The 9541-nt window shown below is 40.7% G+C and overlaps 1 protein-coding gene across 3 annotated transcripts in view; it reads left to right on the forward strand.

Moving 5' to 3' along the window:
• The window catches only part of LOC130905437 (rho GTPase-activating protein 20-like), a 52736-nt gene extending 43973 nt beyond the window's left edge, over positions 1 to 8763 (forward strand). For all 3 annotated transcript variants that reach the window (XM_057818852.1, XM_057818860.1, XM_057818843.1), the window contains one exon: positions 6365 to 8763. In XM_057818852.1, the coding sequence (XP_057674835.1) occupies positions 6365 to 7053 (689 nt within the window). In that variant the 3' untranslated portion in view covers positions 7054 to 8763. The remainder of the gene's footprint in view (positions 1 to 6364) is intronic.
• The last annotated feature ends 778 nt before the right edge of the window (positions 8764 to 9541 follow it).

The raw sequence follows: 9541 nt of genomic DNA on the forward strand, positions 1-9541 counted from the left end.
TTGAGCACACACAAAACACGCGATTGCGAAAAGGAAGACAAAAAAGTGTTCGTGACGGTAGGTCGGGATCATTAAAAAAAAATTAAATACAATTTTTAAAAACCAATGGAAAACCGCAGTGAGAGGCAGACGGACGGAAAAACCAAGGCAAGGATGCAACTAGCAACGAAGGAATCGAGAATACAAACTGTCAAATGGAAGCAAGTCAATATCTCGGCAAGCCGCTTCGGATCGGTTTAAAGACACTGCTGATGAGCTGGAATTAGATGCAGGTACGACGTCAGGAACTCATCCCACAGCTCTGTAACAAAACAATCTGACCAGCAGCAGAATGTGACAAAATCATGCCGGTCGTTATACTAGCTTTGCTAGTATAGAGCACAGCTATTCTCCTAGTTCAACCCAACCGTGTCATCATCCCCAGCGTGTGTTGCGCGCGTAAAACATGGCACCCTACGTAGGTCAAAACATGTACTAAATATTATAGATTTTTAAATCAATGGCAATATTTTATGTGTTTCTAATATATGTAAAGGTGTCTAGGAGAACAATTGCGGCGTATTAGAGCCTACAAGTCTTTAAGTCTGTGGTACCCTTTAAAAGTTGAAAAAGTTACATATAATATTATTATAATATAATTTTATTAGGGCTCTCAAACAATTAAAATTTTTAATCGAGTTAATTACAGCTTCAAAATGAATTAATCGTAATTAATCGCAATTCAAACCATCTATAAAATATGCCATATTTTTCTGTTAATTATTGTTGGAATGGAAAGATAAGACACAAGATGGATGTATACATTCAACATACGACATAAGTACTGTATTTGTTTATTATAACAATAAATCAACAAGATGGCATTAACATTATTAACATTCTGTTAAAGCAATCCATGAATAGAAAGACTTGTAGTTCTTAAAAGATAAATGTTAGTACAAGTTATAGAAATTTTATATTAAAACCCCTCTTAATGTTTTCATTTTAATAAAATTAGTAAAATTTTCAATCCAAAAATAAACTAGTATCCCGCCATTGTTGATGTCAATAATTACACAATGCTCATGGGTGCTTAAGCCCATAAAATCAGTCGCACCCAAGCGCCAGCAGAGGGCGAAAAAACTCCAAAAAACACAAGTAACAAGTTTGCATTGCACTGTGCTGTCATTTTAATCTGTTTGAGCGGGGCATGTGCGTTAATTGCGTCAAATATTTTAACGTAATTAACCGCCCGTTAACGCAATAATTTTGACCGCCCTAAATTTTATATCAATTCTGCCTAGAAACACGCAAAAAGGAAATAAGGAAAAGATGGTAGTCATCCTTTTTTTAAATAATATTTTTAATTAAAAATAAAAACAAAGGGGATTAAGTCTGTCAAGATTCTGTCAACAATTCTGTTCTGTCAACAAGGTACTGTTTATGCGACTAAAAAAAAAAAATGACTGGAGACAAAATCGAAAGTAAAGTCGAAATCGCTTAAGCCGAGTACGTCATAACCCTGGGACTACCTGTATTAATGTTGCTTTTTGTGTTTAAAATGGCTTTTCAAATAAAGTGATTACGAATTATACCGGTTCATCTTTGCTAGACAGTGTCAAGCAAAGACGTTTTTACTGCCACATGCAGGATAATCTGCATATTGCCTTGTTGACCAAAACAAACACTGAACAAAGGTCCTCGCAACACTTGGCCCCTGAGGGTTATATGCAGTGTTGTTAATCTTACTGGAAAAAAGTAATTAATTATTGTTACAAATTACTTCTCCCAAAAAGTAATTGCGTTAGTAACTCAATGTAAGAGTAATTAGTTACTTGGCAAAGTAATTGGTGATAATTACCTTTTTTTTTTTTCCCCTCAAAAAAAAAAAAAAAAAAAAAAAAAAAAAAAAAAAAAAAAAAAAAAACATTGGCCACACTATGTGAAGTTTTTTGTGGAGGTTTTTGGTACAATTGGCCCGAGCCCAATTCTTTACCCTAATTTACCCTTTACCCTGAATCAACTGTTAAAAAGTTGTTAAAATTGCTCCCATTATTGCATTAGTTCCCTTCTCTCTACTTTCGACATATGAAAGTTTTAAAACTGTTTCATCATTTAAAGATAGATTCAAGTCAAGATTTTGCCGATTTAGAAGTATTTTAGATAAAAAGTTACTTAGGTTCGCTAGGAAGGTTCTCTACAACAGAGCCTTCCTAAAAAGCCTACTGCTTTAAGATGGCGGCTGTCTACTAACGCATTTAGTGCCATGTCTGTCATTTTACATCTAGTTATATCTATATACAGTACAAGTGATATCGACCATGTCTACCATATCTACCATAACATGCGGGCGTAGTTTGTCGGCTATCGGCTACAACATGTATTATTGGAGCTACCTAGCATCGCGTTTGCTCGGCGTCACAACTTTCTTGCGTCCTCCCCGCTCCTGCTCTGCTCTGTCGTCTCGGTGAGTCCGACTCCCTCAGACTTTTCGACCAATATAGTAACGCATAGTAACGCATGCCTTTCCGTCCTCAGTAACGGTAACGGCGTTGCCAAGATGAGAAAAGTAATTAATTAGATTACCCACTACTGAAAAAAATAACGCCGTTAGTAACGCCGTTATATTGTAACGCCATTATTAACAACACTGGTTATATGTGGAAACTTCTTGGCCCGTTTCAGAAAATTCTTAGAACAGTCACAAGTGTGAAACAGGCTTTAAAGACCAAATGTGAAGTAAGGTTGGCCAACCATGTTTTTGAATAATATCAATGGCTAAACAATTATAAGCATATTCTCGTTATTTTTTTTTAACGGAACCCTTCCAGATTCTTTGTTTAACCAATAGCAACGTCCTTGACAACGAAAATGCTTTTCTTCGACAATCTTCGGAAATGACGTCACACCGAGAACTGCGAGGGAAGTCTGAAATACACACAGTATTGTTGCATTGCTTCTCGGTAAGATGCCACGGCGGTGTGTGGTGATGTATTGTTTTCAATCTAAAGAAACGTTGTATGAGTGGCTGAAGGATAGCAGGGCACGTAAATGGACATCTTTTGTTCGCACTAAGCGAAAGAATTTCACGCCATCATCGATTTGTGTTCTCTGCTACAAAGACTTTGAAGATGCCTGCTTCCTCAACCGGTCTGCTTGTGATCAAGGATTTGCAAAAAAGTGTGATTTTTGGATAGATGACTGATGACTTTGTCAAAGCGGAGCTGCCAACTGTTGTGGAACAGTGCTTAATTTGTAAATCATAAGGTGCCGGAACGCAAAGTACATATGACAGAGCAGGGATGACGGCACGTGGACAGGTCCCGGAACATATTGTAATAGCCCGAATAGGGAAATAGAAAGGAGAGGAGTGAATGATGGCTTCCTTCACTTTATTGTGGCAAAAGTTAAATAACAAATAACAAAAATAACAGCGGACTGCTGCAACATGCCAACTTCATTCTCACGCCGCACTCTTCTCCTCACTTCCCGCTACGTCACCACTCTGCTGTCCGATGGCCCCTTCACGGGCCCGCGCCCAGTTACGGACATTACATTATGCAGAAAAATGGTGCTGAAAACAAAACGCAAATGCCCACTTTCCTTTCTTTCTTTCTTTTCTAAGTGCTTTTCTGACTCGTTTTGAACCATCTTCCTTCTTTTTGAAAATATACAGTAAATGCAAGTCTTTTTGGCATGTTGAAATACTGTTTGATCCTGGCTGCTTGCTCCCAAGATGCCGCAAATTTTTTTTCTTTCTTTTTTTTTTTAAATGTCAGGAGTGTGATTTGTTGGTCCAGCTTCTCAGTGCATCAACAAATCTCCAACTCTTTCATATGTAATATTCTGATACAGTGGGGCAAATAAGTATTTAGTCCACCACTAATTGTGCAAGTTCTCCCACTTGAAAGTATTAGAGAGGGCTGTAATTGTCAACATGGTTAAACCTCAACCATGAGAGACAGAATGTGGAGACCCCAGAAAATCACATTGTTTGATTTTTAAAGAATTTATTTGCAAATCATGGTGGAAAATAAGTATTTGGTCAATACCAAAAGTTCATCTCAATACTTTGTCATGTACCCTTTGTTGGCAATAACGGAGGCCAAACGTTTTCCGTAACTCTTCACAAGCTTTTCACACACTGTTGGTGGTATTTTGGCCCATTCCTCCATGCAGATCTCCTTTAGAGCAGTGTTTTGGGGCTGTTGTTGGGCAACACGGACTTTCAACTCCCTCCGCAGATTTTCTATGGGGTTGAGACCTGGAGACTGGCTAGGCCACTCCAGGACCTTGAAATGCTTCTTACAAAGCCACTCCTTTGTTGCCCTGGCTGTGTGTTTGGGATCATTGTCATGCTGCAAGACCCAGCCACGTCTCATCTTCAATGCCCTTGCTGATGGAAGGAGATTTTCACTCAAAATCTCTCGATACATGGCCCCATTCATTCTTTCCTTTACACAGATCAGTCGCCCTGGTCCCTTTGCAGAAAAAAGCCCCAAAGCATGATGTTTCCACCCCCATGCTTCACAGTGGGTATGGTGCACCTCAGTATTCTTTTTCCTCCAAACAAGAGAACCTGTGTTTCTACCAAAAAGTTCTATTTTGGTTTCATCTGACCATAACACATTCTCCCAGTCCTCTTCTGGATCATCCAAATGCTCTCGAGCGAACCACAGACGGGTCTGGATGTGTACTTTCTTCAGCAGGGGGACACGTATGGCAGTGGAGGATTTGAGTCCCTGGCGGCGCATTGTGTTACTGATAGTAGCCTTTGTTACTGTGGTCCCAGCTCTCTGAAGGTCATTCACTAGGTCCCCCTGTGTGGTTCTGGGATTTTTGCTCACCGTTCTTGTTATCATTTTGACGCCACAGGGTGAGGAGGGAGTTGAAAGTCCGTGTTGCCCAACGACAGCCCCCAAAACATCACTGCTCTAGGAGATCTGCATGGAGGAATGGGCCGAAATACCAGCATCAGTGTGTGAAAAGCTTGTGAAGAGTTACAGAAAACGTTTGGCCTCCATTATTGTCAGCAATGGATTTATAACAAAGTATTGAGATGAACTTTTGGTATAGACCAAATACTTATTTTCCACCATGATTTGCAAATAAATTCTTTAAAAATCAAACAATGTGATTTTCTGTTTTTTTTTTTTTCACACATTCTGTCTCTCATGGTTGAGGTTTACCCATGTTGACAATTACAGGCCTCTAATATTTTTAAGTGGGAGAACTTGCACAATTAGTGGTTGACTAAATACTTATTTGCCCCACTGTATAATGTTTTTCGAGGCACCCTGAAGTGCACGCAACGTTACTCTTGTTTTGGTCACGTGACGCGAGAGTGTGATAGAGAGGCACAGGCTCTATCTATCGCTCCGCACAGTCTGCCGAGAGCCCCAAGCTGTGTTCGTACTGTTAGCTCCATGTGTTAATAAAGAAACAAAGTTGTCAGCCCGTCGTGTGTTCGATACCTTTGTCAACAAAAAGCTCATAACAAGACACTATGCACGATCCGTTTAAGAGACGCTGGGACTGGAGAGCTGTGAGTAGTAGGAGGCGAGGGGGAGATCAGCGAGAAGCAAAATTTCGCGGTTGAATGTGGCGGCAGTCTGCTATTATTTTGTTTTCTTATTGTTGCCACAATACAGTGGAGAAAGCCATCAACGACTCATCTTCTTTCCCCCCAACGTTTTTATATTATTATTTTATATGCACGAGAGCTGCCGGATCTGCCAAAATGAACATGAAGTCTGATTATTATTATTATTTTTAAACAATGTCATCAGATAGACAAAAACATAAAATTGTGTGCAAATGCCTGCATCTTCAAATCATGAAAATAACAGCCTACATTTTACCAATCTTGTAATCTCGATGGGTCTTGTCTCCATTCCATGTCAGGTAGTCTAGGCACATTGTTTGCATCCTGATTAGCGTCTGGATAATATATGTTAGGTCCAACATAAAATTCCAAACTCTTCTTCCTCCAACTCTTCAAAAAGTTGGATCTCCTCCCTCGCGCTCGATCTATCGCTTATATCGCTGTTTGCATCATTGTTTGAAGGGCTTTGTATGGCGGCCGTATGGAGCGCTGCCATCGCTGTTCTCGGTGTGACGTATCACTTCCGGGTTCGTCCCCTTTCAGGCTCGAACTTCGGAAACGCGATTATTTTGTCAAATATACAACATGTACATTATTTTTTCATGTTTTATTTGTTGGACAATGTTTAATTACTTTAATTGTGACTCTATTTGGCATGTTATGAAATTACTTCACATTTGGTCTTTAAGACTGGGCCTTATCTCAAACCTGAAAAGCATCTACATCAATATTTTGTCTACATAACTGCTCATTCTGTGTGTATCTTCCCCTGGCTATCAGACAAGTGGACCTACCCTTTGACTGACTCGTCCTACGACAGTCTCGAGAACGAATTGGATACCAGCAGCTGCGGTTCTCCGAGCTTTTGCGGTAGACGTCTCCGTTCCAAACCGGGCAGCCTGGATTCGGTCCTCACGTTCAGCGACTACGAGCAGGACACGGACCAGGTTCTAAGAGTGAGCAGGCCAATCCAGGACGCGCCCAGCGTGGACTCGTCCACCTCCGTCTTGGACTCCCTTTCCTTGCACAGTTTTCGACGACAGCGTCGGCGCTCCGAGCCGGCGTTGGTGTATTTCGCAAAGCTTCAGCCACGCTACTCCGGGAGCACTGACGGCCTCGCCGACGAGGATGAGGACAAACGCGAGAGTACCTCAAAGTCGGGGTATCAGCAGAAGTACAGGTCAGCCGTGGACACCAGCTCGTCCAGTCTGTCCTCTAACCCCACCTCCCCTGCGCCGACACAGAGCCATCTTCAGAGTTCGGGCGGTTATGAAGAGCCGGGAACGAGTCGCAAAGAGTGTCCAGTCAAAGAGAATTTGAAATTGGGTACTTTGAAAAACTGCAGGAGCCTCCACCCTAACTCTTGGCTGAGGAAAGACCGCAGATTATCTTTAACTCACCCGGACAGCTTGGAGAAAAACCCTGCATCCGGCAACATTACAAAAACACCTGGCAGGGATGAATATTAGCACTATTAGGACTACTGCTTCCACAATTGTAGTATTATGGATTTAATGTACAAAATTGGGGATAACATTGGCTCTGTAGGCATCTATTGTACTGTTAATGGTAGTTCAGATTTCAGGCCATGTCCACACGTAGCAGGGTATTTGGCAAAAAGATCTTTTTCTTCGGTTTGGCCTATCATCCACACGCACATTTAAACCAGGGTTCTTAAGAATGACGGGGAAAGGGAAGAAGTGCGAATTCTGCGTTTCTGGCGCCATCATGTGGACACTGATAACCGACACACTTTGTCCTCACGTCACACATGAAACCAGGGCCAGCCCAGCCTATACGCAAATTATGCAGCTGCTTAGGGCCCCTGACCACTAGGGGGCCCCCAATTTGGCAATTGTTTGATTTATATTCTATTTTGTTTACTAGTTTGCTTTATTTGACTTTTGTGAGTTTTGATACTTGATTGCAAGCTTAAAAAAATAAAAGTTCTTAACTTTTTTTCCCTCTTTTAGAAAAAGGTTTGGCGCTATCTACTGTGAGTACTGACAATCATTTGGGGTGAGAAGTTTGAAGTATGCAGCGCAACAAAATCTGATTAATATAAAAAAAAAAAACTGCTAGGTGTAGACATGTCCTAAGTAACATCATGCCTGCTTAAAAAAGAAAAAACACCACCTGGTGGACATTCAACCATACAGCACTTAGCTGTGGAGGGCTGCACAAGCTGATCAAAATTTGATCTCGATTTTTTTCACAATTTTTCAAACTTGATTTTTGTGGATTTTTTTTTTCTATATCATCTGATCCTTTTCACCATTTTTTTAACCTGATTTTTTTCGTCGAATCTTGATCCTTTACATAAGTTATTTAAACTTGATTTGCATGTTTATTTTTAACTTCGTTTTTATACAAATGGCGACGAGCATTATGCGTTATATTAGCATTAAGCCTGCAAACAACTTTACGATTCTCACCCGCCATTTTTTCCTCCAGCCGTGTTTTTTTTTTTTTTTTTTTAAATAATGTTGACTTATGTGATGCATGCTTTTAATTTGACGCCGGAAGCATACAGCAGGTAGTACTTTCACACGCAAGTAAGAGCACATGTATACACGAAGAAGAGCGTATTTGTGCACGCGCACACACGAGGAAGAGTGCATTAGCTCCCACGAAGAAGTCGCGCAGCCGAGTGACAAGGAAAGAGACAGGAGATAGATTATTGCTGCAACAATTGTTGCTTGTGAAGTATCTACAGAGGCAACACTTGTATATATAAAACACCTTTTGTACTGTTTATTGTGCGTTTTCAATTCTGGTCGAAGACTTCGGTTGAGCTTATGTGATTATTTATGATGATGTGCAGACGCGAACTGTTCCATGCGAGTTGTTTGTCTGGATTGTTATTGCTGTATTAGCAACTAGTTATAAACACAAATTTGAATTGCTGTCATCGAAAATAAACTGATTTAATTTCATTTTTATTGTAGTTTAATTCTGCAAGTGTTGATGTTAGGAGTCGCTAAATAAAGTCAGCAAACCACAAAGACATCTGACATAGTCATTTTGGAGTTTAGCTCGCTGTCTAGCTAGGACTTAGTTCCAACGTCTTGGCAAGAACAGTACAATGACATATAATGCATGGTTTTGGATAGTTATTTTGAGATTTAGGGGGTATTTAGCGGTACTTAAAGGGTTAGTTACGACGCCAAACCCGGGGACTTGCTGTATGCGTGATTAGCTTTATAGTTGACTTGGAGTGTAATAAAACAATTGAAAGCTATTAACTCATTGGCTCAGCAAAAGTCGCAATATCATTAGAATGAAGTCATAAATTGTAATACGAGAGGAAAGTCGCAATATTACCAGATAGAAATCTTAATATAGCAAGAATTAAGTCATATAGTGTCATTTAGGGGCCGTTTGCATGGTGACTCTCCGAGAATACGAAAAATTTCAAATTTGCATTTGCGTCTCCATTTGAACAATGCCGCGATTCCGCATGAAAACGATGTAGTATTCATGCCAGGCCCTAGGGGGCAGTGCAGATTTACTGGGTACCAGAGAATGATGCACTTTGACCCCACCAAGCTCCCTCAGCCCGGAAAAAAATATCCCCGCCCACTCGAAGCAATGTCATTTTTCTTTTGTTCAAAAAGGCACAAAAATTGAAACGTTCAACATATTTAAAAATATTTTTAAAACAGTAAATTAAAGCCGACATTCCACCATATTTGCTGTTTTTAATGTTTACTAGAACCGCTGCACACGCCCAATGTGACGTGTACGAGTGCTGACGTTGACAGCGCGGTCTCGCGCCGCAGGAGCCTTTGATATGCATGCCGAGGAAGCCCCCCTCAACCCTCCGCAATCGGATTCTTCCAGTTTGGAGGCAGCATTCAGAATTTTTCGTCTTCGTCTTCACCGACACCATATGCACGCGAGGCGAGTCCGCAGCTCAGTCATTGCGTCTTTGTGTCGGAGAGTCGCCATGTAAAC

The sequence above is a fragment of the Corythoichthys intestinalis genome, chromosome 2 (genome assembly GCF_030265065.1).
Source record: "Corythoichthys intestinalis isolate RoL2023-P3 chromosome 2, ASM3026506v1, whole genome shotgun sequence".
Lineage (NCBI taxonomy): Eukaryota > Metazoa > Chordata > Actinopteri > Syngnathiformes > Syngnathidae > Corythoichthys > Corythoichthys intestinalis.